General features: G+C 44.4%; 1 protein-coding gene across 2 annotated transcripts in view; it reads right to left on the bottom strand.

Annotated features, from left to right (window-relative positions):
• Nucleotides 1–8,201, bottom strand: part of Prrx1 (paired related homeobox 1) — a 66,411-nt gene extending 58,210 nt beyond the window's left edge. Inside the window, exon 1 of one of the 2 annotated variants that reach the window (XM_005071358.4) lies at nucleotides 6,616–8,201. In XM_005071358.4, coding sequence (XP_005071415.1) covers nucleotides 6,616–6,856 — 241 coding nt within the window. In that variant the 5' untranslated portion in view covers nucleotides 6,857–8,201. The remainder of the gene's footprint in view (nucleotides 1–6,615) is intronic. The other variant, XM_005071359.4, reaches the window with a different exon arrangement.
• Between the last annotated feature and the right edge of the window lie 11,629 nt (nucleotides 8,202–19,830).

The raw sequence follows: 19,830 nt of genomic DNA, 5'->3' as shown, positions 1-19,830 counted from the left end.
CCGTCTTACCCTGGAATCTTGATCAGAGTCATTTCAAAGGAACTGAGGAAAGTAGACCACTTCACCAGCAGCTATCTCCGTGTTTCTGTCAAAACACATCTGTGTGGAATATATTCACTGATTTCCTGGAGTATCTTCATGCTATGAGGATTTCCTGTGCATTTCCATTCATGCAGAATACTCTTACAGCTAGTGTCTCCTGACCTAGAGTTGGTTTTTTTAAAGGCAGAATCACCTCAGCCTTGAAAATTGCACCCCCTATTGGAAAGAAAAGGAAAGGAGCAGCCAGTCAAGCTAGGCTGGTGGTCCTTCCTACCTCTTTGGACTAGCAAGAAGGGTGGAAGGGTGTAGGCAGGTTTGCATCTTTGCTTGGACAGAGACAAAAGCAGTTAAAACGAAAGACACTAATGGCTGTGCTTTAAAATTAAAAATCTTTGTTTAATTAATTCCTCTTTACCTAACACACACACACACACACACACACACACACACACACACACCAGAATACTACAACTTATCACACACATTCCAAATTTATTCCTTAATTGAAGTCGAGCCTAATGGAACCAATAGTCCAAAAAAAAAAAAGAGTCTAGACTTCTCAGGAATTGAGACTCCCTGACTCTGCTGTGTAGCAAAGGGTTTCAGGCACTCGGGACCCAGTCTGCGGTCACAACTCAGCCCCTTGTCCCTTGTCCCTATATTTGAGCAGCCCAGATATGACAGAATTCTAAGATTTTGACTGTCCACAGACTCTTTTAAAAGGTCACTGTGAATTTCATTTGTTGAGATGATTGTTGTTTATCTCACCAAATGTCCTTAAGAGGCTATGCCATTCCTCCAACTACTAAGATTGTCGCCCTCTTCAGTCAGCATCTCAGTTTTTTTTTAATTAAGTGATTTTGGTACTAATGAAATACTGTAATTTTTTAAATCTTAGTGCAAAATTGATATGCCAAAGAGTTCTGTATGAACACTTCTTTAAGACTTCTATCTACTGATGCCAAGAATCTACAAATGTTCAGTCTCCGGTAGAGACATCTTTCTGTGAAAATAAACTAGCTAACTTACTTAGAAACACCCTTGGCTGTCCTTCTGTCCTTTCTCTGATGCTGTCATCTATACTGGCGCAACCAGAAGCCACATTTAGAAAAAAGGAAGGCATGGTGCTTTGTTGATATTTTCACCATCGTCTGAGAATATTGATTTTTCACTTGAGTGTTGCTAGCCTGTACACCAAGGTCTTTGATTTTTCCAAGAATCCAAATTCTTGTGACTCAATATCATTATCAAAGAGGGAGTTACAGTACAAGAAACTCATGGGAGGGGGTACCTTAGAGCATCGTAGCAAATCATCGGGGAAATAGACAAGAAATGGCCAGTCATATAGTAATGCTCTGGGAACAGGTAGTTCTCTAATTTGGGGGACACAAAATGGCCATAGAGAGCTGGGCACTTGACAGCAATCGAAATAATTTTTAATAAATATTTCTAGCTCTTAAGGCCCACGTGATTAAACGTACCAAGACATGGATAGAGTACGTCGAGACACATTTTGCTTTTACTTTGGGGAGGGGGAATAGTGTCTGACTAAAAATCTCTTCTTGCCCACCCCCAACACAATGCAAAACCCTATCTCCTTTTCTATGAATACTCCTTCTAGTTTCAAAGTGGTTCCTCGTGTGGCTCTTCTACAGGGTTAATACAATGAACATTCCTCAGCATACAAAGAGCATGGAGCCCTAAGCTGGCGGCTCCCTGTGGTCGCAGCGCAAGACCCACAGGCACAAAAGTTTGCCACAACTGGATAGCGGCCTCTCTAGTGCTTTCCCCACGAGGGAAAAGGTTTTGGGGTCTGCTTTGACAGAAGAGGCTCCCTCACCTCTGCAGTGAGCTGAGGAACACGCCGTAGGAAGAGAATTGTAAATTCTTGAAAATGAAACATCCACTTGGTCTAGGTACGCCCATAGTTGAAAATCTACAGCTGTCATTGAGTGCACCGGGTTCCAGGCACGGCCCTGGAGCAGAGGGCAAAACTCTTCAAAACTCGGTCCTGGCTACAAGTAATGCAAAAGTTGGGTTCTGGAATCTGTGCTATAGAAAAGTACCGCGGCTTTGGAATAGACTGATGGCATTTGTTGGTTTGAGGATGATTTATTCGCTCCTGCTGTAAAATCTAAAATGATTGTCTTGGGAAGACAAAGGAACTACTTACTGACCCTGGTGTGATCCACTGCGGGCCTGCCCTGCTGCCCAGCATTCTGCCTTGAGGGCCTCTTAAGAAAGGTCACCAGTGCAAAGGCTAAGACTAGGATGCTATAGGGTATTGGGAAGGGTTTCCTGGAGAATGAGATCGGAACAGTGATGCCTAGAGTTGCTTTTCTGGATCCTCAAAGAGTCTCTGCTCAGCCTGGATCCTTGGTTCCTATGGACTCAATTCCCTAACAATTTCAAACGCCAAGTTGTCCTGGGTCCCCAAACTTCGAAGTTACTAGATTGTCTTTTTCTCTGAAAATTTTAAGTGGAGGTCACTAGGCTCTCAGCCCCTTGTGTGTAAAATAAGCAATTCACCGCCAACCTTTTGCATTAGGCTTAATGCTTTGGAGACTCCCTCGGTCCTGAATTTCATTCCCTGCTCCCATGAAGAGAGAGTTTTCCAGGCTACCCTTAAAAAGACTTGTTTTATCATCTCCATCTTGAATTAAGATCACTGAGGCCTGGGTTCAAATTTAGAGTACCAGCGCGGGGTATAATCCCAGGGTGGTGCTGAGAGACACTTCTGGCGCCATAACTATTGCGAAATGAGACGCTGCAGGGAGAGAGGGAATTGATATTATTTTGATGCTGATTCCAACTGGGGAGCGTCCTAGAGAATGTCCCCGCTCTCCTGGGTGTTCCTCTGGCATAGAGGAATTGGGGAGCTGGGCCAGGGAGAGTGGAGTTGGTAGAGCAGGAGGGTGCCTGCCTTTACACCTCTCCCTTTGTGACAAATCGATTTCCCGCGCGCCGCTGTTCCACATTTGCATCCACCAGCTCAGCTCGGGATCCAGCTGTGCCCTGGTGATCACTTAGCGCTGGCTGGTGAATATGTGCGTGCGCGAGCGCGTGTCTAATTGACTTTCCGTCTACCTTTTTATGACTACATGTGTTTCCAACAAAAGGTCTTATTAGGACAATCTGGTTTCACTAATTTAGAGGTTGGGAATGTGGAAGGCAGGCGTGTTTTCTTTTTTTTTTTTTTAAGAGTTTGCAGAAGTTGAAATTAAGAAGTTGACAGCGGGATGAACTGTTCTCCCAAGAGTAGGTCTGCTTGTTTTTAAGATTCCTTCCTCTCCCTCCCTACTTATCCCTACCCTGCAGTCACAGGCATCCATACACCAAACGTTCCTCTACTACATTAGCCATAGAGTCGATTTTCAACAGTGCTAAAGGAACCGAAAAGATTGAGAAACATAGACTGGGCTGGAAGAATCGATAATCAAAACAGGCCTTCCATAAAAGGGAAAATGGAGCATCAGCCCTGACCCGGAGGAGGGGTGGGAGAACAGGAATGTTGACTTAGGGTAGGAGAGGTCAATGAGGACTCTACTTTTTACAATACTTGACCAGGATGAAACACATTTTTTTTGCACAATTAAGAATCTACTGTTGAGTGCATCTGTGGAACCTACATTCTAATTTCTCCATATAGGTAATTAGAGAGGCCAGGGTTCCATATACCTGGCAAGTCAAAGCATCTCCTTGTTGTTCCCATCTCTTTGAGGAGTATTTTTCTTTCTCACTCTGAGCACCTGATGCCCTGTGAACTTCTCCATCCCTTATGACCCCTAAAGTCATTAGGACCAGATTTCTGCAGTAGCTCCCATCTATCCCAGACTCCCCATTTCTCTGTCTATAATCTAAGCATTACCGTCTCCTACAAACTGAAGAACCAATGCCACCCCACAGATAATGATTTCCAAACAGATCACAACTTCCTCTGCATTCTACCCAATGCCCAAGAATAAGGATGGGGTTCCACAGGGCTGCTTGTCTTACCAGACTAGAGGGTCCTGTCATCATACCCCCCCACCCCATGGAGAAGAGGAAGGTTCAGAAAACTTTGCTTCTAAAAGCAACAGTTTCTTAGTACAGCCCTGTCTGCCGGTCACATTCCAGTGAAGGCAAAATCAGCCTGGGCCTGTATGTCTATGTGTTATGTTTCCCTGAATTATTTCTCAGTCCTAGGTGCTGGTCATCTTACCCTGCAATGTGTTGACAAGTGCATCCTTTCCCCCAGTTAGCCTGAAGAGGCTAGGTTTCCTCTCTGGGTCCTTCCTCCATCCACCTCTCTACTCACTACAAGTATGAGATGAGGTTGAGTTCCATGCAGGCAGATTTATGGGGTCCTACCCTTTTCTGGGGGGAGTCCCCCAGCTCAGGTAGAAACCTTAAGCTTGCCTAGGAGATTCATATGCATAATGTGATCTTGGTGGTTCTAGTCTCATAAGAACCACTCCCCAGTTTTCACCATCTTCAGTACAGCCCCTCCAAATCAGCTGCACAATGGCTTCCTTAGCCTGGCTTTTCTACATACCACTATAGGAGCATGGCAGTCCTTAAGCTGCCTTCTTCTATGGTTTCCTCAAAGAAGAAAACAAGACAAGAAAAAGCAGTGCTTTCTGTCCTCTTCCAGCCCCACAGTTTCTGATGCTGACTGCCACTTTGAGGCTCTTGCTTTCTGAGGCCAGCCTTGGTCCCGCTTTCCCTGTGCTCCAGCCTTCTCTTGGAGCAAAGCAATACTATCTCCTCTCTCCTGCCCACGGTGGTCTTCTTTAGAGCTTGTTTTCTGTTGGGGTGGTGTGTATGTGTGGTGGTGTGAGGTTCCAACATTTAGTTCTTCCAACAGTGATAACTGTGGGGTCAATATTAAATCGTATGGAAGCTTCCCCGACAGTCACAGAGCAGCTGCAGCTGGGACTCCAGGTACGGCCTTCCTGTCTTTGTTTTCATATTTTCCCTAGTGAAAGGTTTTTAGAATTTCATAGTCCTTTTTGCAAGAGCTTCATATACTCCATCCTTGAGATGCATGAGTATATACCAGAATCAGCTTCCCCAAAAGACTACACAGAATGACTAGGCTCCAAGCCTAGTCCATACCCAGGGTTTGGGGATACAGATTCTTCCTGGATGTGGTTTGAACTAATTTCTGTAATTCGAATGTCTACTTCAAACCTCTTTATCTAGCTCTTGTGGCAGTCAGTGGGCTCAATCCAGAGCTGGCTGTACCCCAGGTTACTGACATCTGAACTAGTTCAATCCTAGCAGACCGAAGAATTTAAGGCTGTAGCTAGGGGCCAGTGCCTTGACTAGATAGGGCTCTCCAGTGACCTGCCTGCTTCAGAGAGCCTGGCACCCTACCACTGTTCCCAGGTGTCATTTCCAGCTGTTTCTGACATAGGTTTGCTCTGAATGTCTTTTTAAAATTATTATTTGGAAGTCTAAGATAGGGGGGAGGGTCCTGTGAGAATCATAGAATGTCTGAGAGCCTCTGAACTACAAAGATCGACCAGCATACAAAGATAAGGAAGGAGGGCATTTTAGAACTTTCTGCCTGCTCCAAACTCCTGAACCTCCCAGAGCGAAGGGAGTATCTGTGTGCATCTGACTAGAGGCCACTTAGGATGAACCAGATGGCAAGCGTGTTACATGCTTAGGGACCATGGCATATGCTGGCAGTAAGGGCGAAGTTAATAACTCCGAAATGAACATTTCGTGGGAAGGAGGTCGACAGTGAGCGAGGGTGGGTACAGCAGCTTGTACTTAAATGTGTCTGCAGGTCTAGGGGCCAGCAAAGCCCCTGTGTGCTTCACGAGCACTTGGGCCTCAACCAGGATCCCAGGTGCACTTAAGGTGCTAGATCAAGCTGGGCAGAGTTTTGGATTTTGCACCTAAAGAACATTCTAGCTTCATCAAGGTTTGCCCTAACGGATGGGCTTTTAGCTCAATCTCAAAACCGATTCTCAGGTAGAAGTGACAGCAGAGGTCAGAGAGCAAGCCGGGGCATCTAGAGCTGCCCACAGTCTTCCCAGGCCTGGGTCACAGGCACACTGGGGTGTACAACCTGAGTGGCTTCTGCCAGATTCCCTTGAGCACAGAGCTTTCCCCTCAACCCCGCAGAAGAAGCACTCCCAGGCCCATCCGACTGACTTCTTTGTCCGCTGTTTTCTCTAACAGGGGTGGCTATGCAGTCTGCGCTCTGGCCAGACTGCTCCTACCCAAGCGCGGATGCTCCGCCTGCGGGATTTCTGGCCGCTGCTCTCACCCGAAACCGAGATGCAGCCGAGGCTGCTGGAGACAGTCCTGGCCGAAGATCCCTGCCTGGGATCGCCTGGCCTCCCAGCTTCCCTGGGCCTCCTGATCTGTCTCCAGCCTCAACTGGGCTTACACCCTTGGAGGATTCCTCTTTTTCTCACCCTGTCTTGTCTTTCTGCGACCTGCGACCAGCACTTTTCCCAGGACTTCCTCATCCCCACCTCTTCCAGAAACCTAAGCCTTAGATAGAACACGCTCGCAGCCACCATTCCCGGGTCTCCACCCGCTGTCCCCTTCCCGGAGCTCGCGCCCCTCACTCACTGTCCTGCTGAGGGGTGTCGCTGCCACTGGTCAGTCCTGGTGACTCCAGCAGGCTCCGGCCCGCCTCTCCCACACTTTCGTCCGCCTGTGCCGCCACCATGTCCCCGGCCTCCTCCAGGTCTAGCAGGTGACTGACGGAGAAGTTCTTTTTCGCCTGCAGGGTGTCGAGGTTGCCCGGGCTGTCCAAGCGGCCGCCCAGCGCCGGTTGCCGCTCCAGAACGTGCCCGTAGCTGGAGGTCATGGTCTCCCCTCCAATCCCACCCACCCCCCTCTTCCCGCTCGAATCAACACCAAACGCTGTGGGCACGAGGGGGGAGAGGAGCCGAGTGGGGAAGAAAGAGGGGGGAGTGGGGAGAGAGAGAGAGAGAGAGAGAGAGAGAGAGAGAGAGAGAGAGAGAGAGAGAGAGAGAGAGAGAGAGAGAGAGAGAGAGAGAGAGAGAGAGAGAGAGAGAGACCCCTTTCTGAAGGGCAGAACTTTTCGGCACCAGTAACTTTGCCACAGCCTCGGTTGCTTTCCTGAAGCCAAGTCTGGCTGGGTCCAAAGAGACAATCCACACCGAAAAGTTTTCTTTTTTTTTTTTAAGTTACCCTATGCTTAAATCAGGAAGAAAAAAAAAATCCTTTCGAACTCTCAAGAAGCGTCCACACGCAGACACTAAAAATAATAATAAGGGGGAGAGAGGAAAGGGGAGGCCAGCAGGGCGGGCGGGGGAGTTAGGCAAACAGAAGAGAGAAGAAGGGGTGGAGAGAAGAATCAAAGTGGGTTAAAGAAAAAGAAGAAGAAGAAGGTTTTTAAAAAAAAGTTATTCCCGGCAAGAGTTCAAGCACCAACAGAAGGAGGCTTGTTCCAGCTTTAAAATTTCTTCAAGAAAGCCGTTCCCCTCTCGGCACTCCTGTGGATTCTCGGGAGTGACTAGAATTTCAGGAGAGTGATGTCTTGCAGATGTATTAGAGGGCAGGATTCTCACTTTACTTTTCGTAAGGAGAAAAAAAAAGAAATAAAGAAGCAGGGCTTCAAGAGTCAGTAGAGGGCGGCGGGTCCCCCTTCCCTTCTCTCTCTCCCCTCTGCGTTGCTCCTCTCCCCTTCTCAGTCGGATCAAGAAACTCTCTGGCACTTCAAAAGGCACAGACTGGCATGGAGAGGAGGCTTTGTAGGGAATACAAGAAAATTGGAGACCCCTGGGAGGGCAGATCTCCACTTAATAGGAGCCTGTAATTACGTGGCAAAGCCTTTGTGCGGCGCCTGACGTTTTACAGACCCCCTTTCTCCATCACAAGCTCCTTCCTCCCTTCCCTCGGACCGAAAAAAACAGCCTGATTAAGAAAACCCCCTTTGCGAGAAAGAGAGAGGGAGGGAGCCAGAGAGGGAGGGAGGGAGGAGGGCAAGAGAGGGAGGGAAGCAGAGAGAGCCCCTTTGGATTTTTAAAATAAAGGTCTAATTATCATTCCCTTGCAGTAGTATCACGGAGAGAAAGGAGCGGAGACCCAGTCACTTTAAACGGGCTGATTATTTTGTTTGGGTATTAACTCCTCCGGATTTGTTTGAGATCCTGTTAGACAATCTCATTTGCAAGCTTTGATAACAGCTGAGGGCAAGCTTGTTGGGGGGGGAGAGGAAGAATGCACATCTATAACAATCAAATCTTCTTCTTCTGCCCCGCCCCCGGCAACTTTTCCTGCAGATTTGTTTTGGCGAAGACCGCAGGGAGAGACTGAGACAGAAAAGCAAAAGAGCAAGCCCATTAAAGCTCGTTTGGCTCTGTAGAGACAGCCTATTAAATAATGTAATAAAATAACAAGAGCGATAATAACTGGAGGCGCTCTACGTTCTAAAGGCAGCTTGGAGAGATCCAGAAGTCTTCAGCTTCGAATGGATTCGAAACTTTCGCTGCCACCAGAAATCTCCAGGCTTCGGACAGTAGAAAACTTACATACTTATTAAACAGGAGGGAAACCCATGCTGGCCGTTCCCCTACTCTTACAACGGGTGCAGTTTCTTAGGTGTGGCCGAGAGTCGCTTTCCCAAGCGAGGATGGTTAGCACAGAGGCCGTCCAAATTCGGAGCAGACAAGAGTACCCCTGCTGAGAGAGCTAGGGGGAACTGGGGGAGCAGGGGAAAGGCTCTGTGCTAATCTGTGTCCAGCCGCGTGCGGTCGGTCCTGGCAGACACTGAGTCCGAGGACGCCTGGGTCGAAGTCTATGGACCACGCTTGACAGAGGACAGAGAAGTGCTGGCGGTGTTTTCATGACCTGTTGGAATCTGGTAACAGCTTTAATAGTCTCATTAGAAATGAGTTGCTATATGACCAGTAAGTAAAATAGTAAGTGCTTATTGGTGGGATTTTATGTTCTTTAAATACATGCATACATACGTTTCCCCTCATTCCCTTGATTGCTAGATTTTCCCTTCCTGTAGCTATGAGGTTGAATTGAAAAGGAGGAAGGGTCCGAGTGTGTGTAAATGGTTTCTGAGCTCCAAAGGGCCATAGTTAGCCCAGAACTTCCAGCCCTGATCTGGGAAAAGAACATTTGATGCCATCAAAGGGTTGTAGATTGAAACCAGATGTGCGCGCCTCGGTTCTTTCCATGCATTTAATTAAGGAGCCAGGATGGAGGAGACTTTTTCATCATTAGTCCACCCGCTGCCCCTCCTTTTTCCACCCCCTCGCCTCCCTCCAGCCACTCGTGCCCCCTGTCCTGCAGCCCTCCAGCCCCAAGCGCACTATGGTCGCTCAAGCTCCGCAGCCCAGGCTCTGAGAAACGAATATTGTCTGCCAGCGCCTGAGCCGGGAAAGCTCGTTAGTTCTTGCGCTGGGAACTTGCGCGTGGGTGGGCTGAGCAGAGTGTGAGTATGTATCCCTGGGTGTCTTTGGAGATGCTAACAGTGAGGCCTCCAAAGCCCAAGCCGTTTGTGTCGTTCCCTGGAGTGGAAGCCACTTAATTAGGCAGGTTAAAGTGACAGGTTTCCACCACCATCTCCGGGGCTCTCTACTCTCTTAGGTGAAAGGAGCCACCCTTTCTTTCTTCCCTAAGGCCAGCACAGGTCCCCACAACACCAGTCTCCCCCAAAATCACCCCAGAACTGGAGCCTTGCACTCTTCAACTTATATAGTTGGATTTCTTTTTCTTTCAGACTGGAGAATTGCCATTTGTGACTAAACCCTGAGTAAAAAGTTCTAGTGTCCCAAGACAGTTCCTCCAGGTAGAAGGACATCGCCTCAGAGAAGTAGCCTTGTTTCTGTGTACAGCCAGTATGGTTGATGTCCTCGGGATGTTGACAAGGAAGAGAGATCACAGACCATCCCCAGAAGTACCATCACATGCTTTCCTCCTTCTCTCTCAAGGCAGGAGACAGGTTTTGAAAATCGCCCTGGTGTTACCCATGTACACATCAACCACTAGCAGCAGTATCAGCTAGGGTACTAATGGTTTCTACAGGAACTGTGGATACATACCTAAATATTTGTGTGCCAAATTTGTTAATAAAGTAACAAATATAGCACCTAGCATATAGCAAATTCAAATCTGTGATAGTATCCTAAAGTTCAAATGCAAATTCTGCTTGCTGCCCTCCCCCATTGCTTCCACTTCTACTGTAGAATCCATAAGCAAGGAAAGTCACACTAGAAGGGTGTCCTTTGAAATTTGTGTGCACAGAGTGTACTCAGCTCCTCTAAACTGGAACTCAGGAGCCTGAGTCCCAGAGAAAGTTGCATCCTGTAGTGCCTGGGGAGGGCAAGGCAGGCAGCTGGGCTACCTCCCAACTGAGTTTAGAGTCCTTAGAGGCTATGCTAGCTCAAAAGGCTCCTGGAACCCTGCACACTTTCTAGAAAGCCATCTAGACTTCAGCTGCATACTTTTAAGCCCCTTTATCTGGTCAGGGAGCTTAGAATGTGACCCCTGCATTCAGCGGGAAGGTTGGCTGCTCTGGGAGAATCCCCTCTGAGGCAAACCCTCTGGGAAACCTGCAGAACTGTCTCCCATTCCACTCCAGACGTTTTCAAGAGCTTGTGACTCTCTCTCTCTCTCTCTCTCTCTCTCTCTCTCTCTCTCTCTCTCTCTCTCTCTCTCTCTCTCATTAGCAATTACAATCGGATTGGATCTACATCCTGATTGTGTTTACATATGGCATTTGTGATTTGTTGAGATTCTGGATTGCAATTAAAAACTGTGGAATAGCCCTAGGGGGAAATTCAAGATGTAGCAAACAGCATTTACATCAGAGCCTGTGTTTGCACAGGAGAAGGTGTTCCCAGATCCCAAATGGAAACAGCACTGTTACTGCTCTACCAAGACACTCATCTCAGGTCTAGGGAGGTTTTTCCCTCCTATCTCCTCTATGTCCAGGCTCTAGGATGGCTTATTGGCTGCAGGGGTGGAGCAAGGAGAAAAATGTTGAACCAAGTTCTCTGGGCTCAGGTTGCAATTACCAGGAGAGCCAAGAACTTTTAGAATTCCAGAAAAGAATAACCATCTGGCAGAAATATGGCAGGAGGGGCTATTTAGGGAAGCTATGGCTACCAGCATGCAGTCATCTCCCAGGCAGGATACTAGACTGGCCTGAGCGTTTAGAAGGTCCTAGAGGAAAGTGGCCTGGTTTTGCCCTTGTCATTCTTTAATCACTATTTTGTTTTCCCAAGTGACTTTCTTGTGGGAAGGTTGGAGCATGTGTAGGCTTTCCCTTGCCTTTAGCTTTGACTCCTATCCATCAATCATTATTTATTAAAATCTGTAACTTTGTTTGATGTAACTTACAGAGCTCTCTTCCTCATAATCCACCCAGCACCTGACAATAGCTTTCTACCCATTCTTTCTGGTCCAGCCCCTTTAAAGAACTCCTGTTTGCAGATTCCTCCTCTCCAACCTCAGTGGGTACAAAGCAGGAGCTAGGGAAGAGAGTTGCCAAGAGACTAGACCAAGGTAAGAAGGACTTTTGGTTGACAGCCATGTAGTCTTGGGTGGTCCTGCGTAGGCTTGGTAGTGGTTATTGCCCAGCATTTCCCTGGCATTAGAAGCCAGCACAACATTGCTTCATCTGGCTAGCAGTATGTCTCCCACCCTAAGTAGCTCCCCATCTGAGCTAGAAGCCAGGAGTTGTGCTCTCTGGCATCTTAATTTGCTGACAAGATAATCACACATGACAAGTCACAGGTTCCATGACGCATAAAGAACACAGTATTATTCTCATGCAAACAACATGCCAGGGATGGAACTGCTTCTCTGATCATGACTGACAACCTGGTGCATATTCATTACTAGAGAAATAGGGGTGGGGGGAAGAGCTAGCTGGGTGCCTATATTTTAAGATTTCTATGGAACTTTTATGCCAGACTCTATTGTGCTCTCCCAATTCTAGTTCCTGTGACTCTAAGTGGCATATTAGGACAATTCCTCTTTCTAGTTCCTGTAACTCTAAGTGGCATATTAAGACAATTCCTTCTGTCTTCTTGAGCGCATGTTCCCTATTTACCCCCCAACTCTGTCCAATATTCCTATTGAAAGATTTTCAAACTTTGCAGTAATTAAAGGAAGTAAGACTAAAGACACACTTTGCTGGTGGTGAATTGATTGACCCATTCTACTATAGGATGTGAGGTCAGTATATTCAGGGACCTAGTTTTACTGTATCTGTTTCTCACACCATCAACTAGCTAAACATACTACAGGGGTAGTTTTAGTCAAAGGTATCTGCATTCTGGGAATACAAGTGAGCATTCCTCAGGTCTTAGGCTACTAGAAGCCTCTGCTGTAACTGACAATACAGAGTCACTGTATTTGGGACTTCTTCCTAGTTCTCTACCCATGTCTCTGGCTGCTTCTCTTGGTCTTCTAGAGAATTTCTCTCCTTCTTAAATGCTGATATGTTCCTGAGCTATGTCTATTGTTTTTACTGTCCTTCACAATAAACAGGTTGTTCTTAGATTTCACAGGTTTGTTTTTAAAGTAGAACTCCATGGGATAGCCCAGGCTGGCCTCACACTAGGACTCTTTTTCACTCAGCCTCCTGGGTTTTTTAATACAAAGGTGTGCCAGGATGGAACTCAAAAGTGGATAAATTAGGTTGACTAGGCTAATAAGCCTTCTACCACATTTCTTTAAACATTTAATGACCATGTGTGCAACCCATTAGGTGCAATGCTTGTCATATAGTAAGTAAGCATTGAAAATAAAAAGAAAGCCTTCTCCCGAATGATCACGCATGTTCATTGAGGAAAGTGAAATTGAGCATCCTCAAACTTTGGCTCACCATCTTCTCCCCATATGAACCATTTTCCCCCAGTAGAAAATGAGTTATTTCAGCTTCCTCTGTCCCAGATAGCACCCGCAGCTTCTCCGAGTAATCAGTAGTATCTACCAATTTTAGGTTTGGGGAGGTGATGGCTCAATGGTTACGAGTACTTGATGTTCCCTTGGACCAGACAATAAAGGGGATGAGAAAGAAATCAGAGAAGCATCACCCTTTACAACAGCCACAAACACCATAAAATATCTTGGGGTAACTCTAACCAAGCAAGTGAAAGACATGTATAACAAGAACTTTGAGTCCTTAAAAAAAGAACTTAAAGAAGATACCAGAAAATGGAAAGATCTCCCATGCTCTTGGATAAGTAGGATCAATGTAGTAAAAATGGCAATCTTACCAAAAGCAGTCTACAGATTCAATGCAATCCCTATCAAAATGAATTATTTTAATACCTAGAGCTACCAGGGAAACCATTAGTTTTCCAAACCCCACGTGTACACATTGTTGCACTGGGGATCAAGCTTTCCACATAAGATTGTTTTGTGACATTTCAGATCCTAACTGTGACACCAGGTATGATGGTGGATGCCTGGCATCTAAAAACTTGGAAGAACAAGGACAGAACATCCTGAATTTTAGGCCAATTTGGGCTATACAGAAATATTTTTGTCTCAAATAACAACAACAAAACAAAGTAAAACAAAAACCCAAACACAAATTTGAAGGTGAGATTCAGTAATGTCTCTAATATTCATTATTATTTAGTTGTATCTGTCTCTATTAAGTTATTGTCCAAGACTTTAGATGCTAAAACTTATATACATTTTATACCAAATGATGCAAGCTAACCATTAATTTTTTTTATTTTATTTTCCAGTTTAAATTTGATAAGAAACAAGGTTGCTTCACAAGTCAGTTCCAGGACCCTCTCCCTTTCCCTCCCCTCCTCCCGTGCCCTACCCCCAACCCCCCCCCCTTATCCCCTCATTCCCCCAGGGAGGGTGAGGCCCTCCATGGGGGTGTCCATAGTCTGTCATTTCATATAGGGCAGGGCCTAGACCCTTCCCCAAGAGTTCAGGGTGAGAGTGCACCTCACATTGTTCTATGGGAGTCCAGAGACCGTGTGTATACTTGGGATGGGTACTGATCTGCTGTCCAAGGCTCAATAGATTACCTAGGCCTCCTCACTGACACCCAGATTCAGGTCTTGATCTGTCCCATGCTGGATTCCCAGACTGATGCCTGGGATTCAAGAGTTAGCCTTTGTCTGGTCAGCTGTTTCTGGGGGTTAAACCAGCCCAGTCTTAATCCCTTTGATCATCAGTCCTCCCTCTCTGTTACTGGCTTTCTTGAGTTCAGCTCAGTACTTAACCAAGGCAGTCTGCCTCTTCTTTGATCAGCCAGTAAATGAAGTTTCTGTTTCCCAGACCCTCTGGCCATAGGATTGTAGGCTGGCACTCCCCAGATCTATGTCTAAAATCCATATATGAGAGAGTACATGCCATGTTTCTCTTTTTGTGACTGGGTTACCTCACTCAGGATGGTTTCTTCTAGTGTCATCCATTTGCCTGCGAATCTCATGATTCCATTGTTTTTTTCTGCTGAATAGTACTCCATTGTGTAAATGTACCACATTTTCTCTATCCACTCTTCGGTTGAGGGACATCTAGGTTGCTTCCAAGTTCTGGCTATTACAAATAAAGCTGCTATGAACATAGTGGAACAGACATCTTTGTTGTATGAATGGGCATCTTTTGGATATATGCCTAAGAGTAGAGTTGCTGGGTCTTGTGGTAGGTTTATTCCCATTTTTCTGAGGAATCTCCATACTGCTTTCCAAAGTGGCTGAACCAGTTGGCACTCCCACCAGCAATGGAGGAGTGTCCCCCTTTCACCACATCCTCTCCAGCATAAATTGTCATTGGTGTTTTTGATTTTAGCCATTCTGACAGGAGTGAGATGGTATCTCAGAGTTGTTTTGATTTGCATTTCCCGGATGGCTAAGGATGTTGAGCACTTTCTCAAGTGCCTCTCAGCCATTTTAGACTCCTCTATTGAAAACTCTCTATTTAGTTCTGCAGCCCACTTTTTAATTGGGTCCTTTGATGATTTGGAGACTTGCTTCTTGAGCTCTTTGTAAATTTTGGAGATCAACCCTCTGTCAGATGTGGGATTAGTGAATATTTTTTCCCATTCTGTGGGCTGCCTTTTTGTCTTGCTGACTGTGTCCTTTGCCTTACAGAAGCTTCTCAGTTTCAGTAGGTCCCATTTATTAATTGTTGATCTCACTGTCTGTGCTACTGGTGTTATGTTCAGGAAGCTGTCTCCTGTACCAATTCGTTCAAGGGTACCACCCACTTTCTCTTCTAAGAGGTTCAGTGTGGCTGGATTTATGTTGAGGTCCTTGATCCATTTGGACTTAAGTTTTGTGCATGGCGATAAACATGGATCGATCTGCATTCTTCTACATGCCAGTCTCCAGTTATGCCAGCACCATTTGTTGAAGATGCTTTCTTTATTTCATTGTATATTTTTAGCTTCTTTGTCAAAGATCAGATGTTCGTATGTGTGTGGGTTAATACCTGGGTTTTCAATTCGATTCCATTGGTCTACCTGTCTATTTTTGTGCCAATACCAAGCTGTTTTCAGGACTATAGCTCTATAATAGAGCTTGAGGTCAGGGATGGTGATGCCTCCGGACGTTGCCTTGTTGAACAGGGTTGTTTTGGCTATCCTGGGTCTTTTGTTTTTCCATACAAAATTGATTATTGTTCTTTCAAGGTCTGTGAAGAATTGTGCTGGGATTTTAATGGGGATTGCAATGAATCTGTAGATTGCTTTTGGCAGGATTGCCATTTTTACTACATTGATCCTACCTATCCAAGAGCATGGGAGATCTTTCCATTTTCTGAGGGCTTCTTTAATTTCTTTCTTTAAAGATTCAAAGTTCTTATGATACAGGTCTTTCACTTGTTTGGTTAGCATTACCCCAAGGTATTTTATGTTGTTTGTGGCAATTGTAAAGGGTGATGTTTCTCTGATTTCTCTTTCAGCCCTTTTATCATCTGTATATAGTAGGGCTACTGATTTTCTTGAGTTGATCTTGTAGCCTGCCACTTTGCTGAAGGTGTTAATCAGCTGTAAGAGTTCCCTGGTAGAGTTCTTTGGGTCATTGATATAAACTATCATATCGTCTGCAAACAGTGAAAGTTTGACCTCTTCCTTCCCAATTTGTATCCCCTTGATCCCCCTTTGTTGTCGTATGGCAATAGCTAGAACTTCAAGTACCATGTTGAAAAGGTATGGAGAGAGTGGACAGCCTTGTTTTGTTCCTGATTTTAGAGGAATTGCGTTGAGTTTCTGTCCATTTAGTTTGATGTTGGCTGTTGGTTTACTGTATATAGCTTTTATTATGTTTAAGTATGTCCCTGTTATCCCAGATCTCTCCAAGACCTTTATTATGAAGGGGTGTTGGATTTTGTCAAAGGCTTTTTCAGCATCTAGTGAGATGATCATGTGATTTTTGTTTTTCAGCTTGTTTATATGGTGGATTACGTTGATGGATTTTCGTATGTTGAACCATCCCTGCATCCCTGGGATGAAACCTACTTGATCGTGGTGAATGATTGTTTTGATGTGTTCTTGGATCCGATTTGCCAGTATTTTATTGAGTATTTTTGCATCAATGTTCATGAGGGATATTAGTCTGAAGTTCTCTTTCTTAGTTGTATCTTTGTGTGGCTTGGGGATCAAGGTTATTGAAGCCTCATAGAAAGAGTTTGGCAAAGACCCTTCTGCTTCTATTGTGTGGAACACTTTGAGTAGAATTGGTATAAGCTGTTCTTTGAATTTCTGGTAGAATTCTGCACTGAGGCCATCTGGATCTGGACTTTTTTTGGTTGGGAGACTTTTGATGACTGCTTCTATTTCCATAGGGGTTATAGGTCTATTTAAATTGCTTATCTGTTCTTGATTTAGTTTTGGCAAGTGATAGCTATCCAGGAAGTCATCTATTTCCTTTAAATTTTCGAATTTTGTGGAGTACAGGTTTTCAAAGTATGACCTAATGATTCTCTGGATTTCCTCAGAGTCTGTTGTTATGTCCCCCTTTTCATTTCTGATTTTGTTAATTTGCGTGTTCACTCTCTGCTGTTTGGTAAGTTTGGACAAAGGTTTGTCTATCTTGTTGATTTTCTCAAAGAACCAACTCTTCGTTGCATTGATTCTTTGTATTGTTTTCCTGGTTTCTACTTTATTGATTTCAGCCCTCAATTTGATTATTTCCTGGCGTCTACTCCTCCTGGGGGAGTTTGCTTCTTTGTGTTCTAGAGCTTTCAGCTGTGATGTTAATTCTCTGGTATAACTGTTCTCCTGTTTCTTCATGTGAGCACTTAGTGCTATGAACTTCCCCCGTAGCACTGCTTTCAAAGTGTCCCATAGGTTTGGGTATGTTGTGTCTTCATTCTCATTGAATTCAAGGAAGTCTTTAATTTCTTTTTTTATTTCCTCTTTGACCCAGGGATGGTGCAGTTGAGCATTATTCAATTTCCATGAGTTTGTAGGTTTTCTGCAATTTGTGTTGTTGTTGAATTCTAATTTTAAAGCTTGGTGGTCTGATAAGATGCATGAAGTTATTCCAATTTTTTTGTAGCTGCTGAGGTTTGATATGTTGCCAAGTATGTGGTCGATTTTTGAGAAGATTCCATGTGGTGGTGAGAAGAAGGTGTATTCTTTTTTATGTGGATGAAATATTCTATAGATATCTGCTAACCATTAATTTTTATAACCACTACTAGACATGCTCTGGCCATGTAGAGCCCAGTTTGGAGGAGAGAAAATGGCATTAGATATCTTTGGTTCTGCCTTCTTAAAGCAACTTTAAACAAATTACTAGTCCCTCTCAGTCTCCAACGCCAACATTCAGGCTACTTTGGAAAATGTAAAGTAGCAGGTGAAGCATCTAAAACAGTGCCTGGAACATGGTAAATAGTCAGTACAGGTTAGTTCATTCTCCACATTTGGCTATGATGTAGTTGTTTGGACCAGACCAGCAATGCTTTTTTCAAGAGTAAACAAAATAAATACCCAAAATATTTGTGTCCTTTTCATCTCCTCAGATATCAAGAGGAAGCCAAGTCTTGAGCAACAGTATTCCAGAAAAAGATACTCTGAAGTCAACTAAACTCCCTTCCTTCTCTTTTAATCCTTGGTTTATCCCCAGCACTTCAGTATATAACAAGAGACTGCAAAAGGAGTAAGTGCTCATCAAGACAAGGAAAATACAGTCCAGGTATATACAGTTGTATGGCCTTGGATAAAGACAAATTACAGATTATGATTATGAATTCAAAGAGAACAGAAGTTGAGGCAAAGACCAGTAGTTCTCCCACCTACTAAATACCTAAAGGTATTTCCCAATACAGAAGCACAGGTAAGGGGCTACAGATTGTTAAGTAGATAAAAATCAGAGCACATTTTGGCAACTTGATAGTTCCAAGAAGATCATTGTTGTTTATGATTTGCTGAGAAAGAAAATCCATAAAACACACTCAAGTATATGTCAGGATTTCTAGAAAGCTGAGGTTTTAATCAAGTCTCAAAATTATTGACAACATTTAAACAAGTCAATTAAATCTTCAAGCTAGATAGAGTTCAAATAAGATTAACCTGTTCACCAATAAAAAGATAACCAGAAGATCTCTGAATAATTAGCAATTAAGCTATTTAATCCCATAGACTGTTCATCAAGGAAGAAATTAAAATGCAAATTAAAAACAATTTGGATCATACAACACATATTATCCAACATATAGAAGGTATTTGAGGCTGGGGGTGGGAGAATACACCTTTAATTCTAATTCTGGACACAGGTGGATCTTTGTGAGTTTGAGGCCTGCCTTGCTTACATATTGAATTTCAGGATAACCAGAGCTAAGTAGAGAGACCTGTCTCAAAAAGAACCAAAACAAAACAAAATTAATAAAGTAGAAAAGTATAATAACATCCACAAAGATAAAAGCAGATACCTTAATAGACTAAGAAAAACCCATAAACTTATAGCAAGGATAAGAAAGAATTGTAAAGAAGGAGAAATTGCTGATGCTGGGAACGGTGCTATGAATCCCCTACAGTAAACATTTAAAGAATGTAATGATGTTGGAAGTCACAGCCATGGCTCATATATGCCAGGCAAGCATTGCACCATTGAAATGAATCCCTGCTCTGCCTGAATGCAACATTATAAATGTTTGATTACAATAAAATTGAAAATTCAGAGCATGTGAAAGTCCTATAAGTAAACATAATTCACCAAAATTGGCATAAAAATAATTATAAAGTATGAGTAAATCTGCACCCTGTAAAGAAAATGAGTGTGGAATTTTTTCCACAAAGAGATCTTCAGGCTCAACTGTCATTAAGTGAATTCTTCCAGTAATGTAAAAAACAAACAATCGTAACATCATTAGTGAAGAATAAAGAGGAAATACTTCTCTTTTTTACATTTTTCTTTTTTTTTAATTTAGAAACAATCATTTTACATATCAATCTCCCCAGTTCCCTCTCCCTACCATCCTCCCATGCCCCCTACCGGCTCCCCCAACAGCTCTCTACCTCCCACCCCCCACCCCTCCCACCTGCTCCCTAAGGACAGCTAGGCCTTCCATGGGGGATCATCAAAGTCTGTCACATCATTTGGGGGAAGGCCTAGTCCCTCCTCCATGTATCTGGTCTGAAATAGTATCCCTCCATAGGGAATGGGCTCCCAAAGTTCATTTGTGCACTAGGAATACATACTGGTTCCAATGTGAGAGGTACCATAGACTGCCCAGGCCTCCTAACTGGCACCCACATTCAAAGGGTTTGGTTTAGTCCAATGCTGGTTCCCCATGTGCTCTGTGACTGGGGTCCATGTGCTCTAACTAGGTCAGGTCAGCTAGTTCTGTAGGTTTCTCCAGTACAGTCTTGACTCC

The sequence above is a fragment of the Mesocricetus auratus genome, unplaced genomic scaffold (assembly GCF_017639785.1).
Source record: "Mesocricetus auratus isolate SY011 unplaced genomic scaffold, BCM_Maur_2.0 Super-Scaffold_100676, whole genome shotgun sequence".
Lineage (NCBI taxonomy): Eukaryota > Metazoa > Chordata > Mammalia > Rodentia > Cricetidae > Mesocricetus > Mesocricetus auratus.
This window is presented reverse-complemented; position numbering and strand designations above follow the sequence as displayed.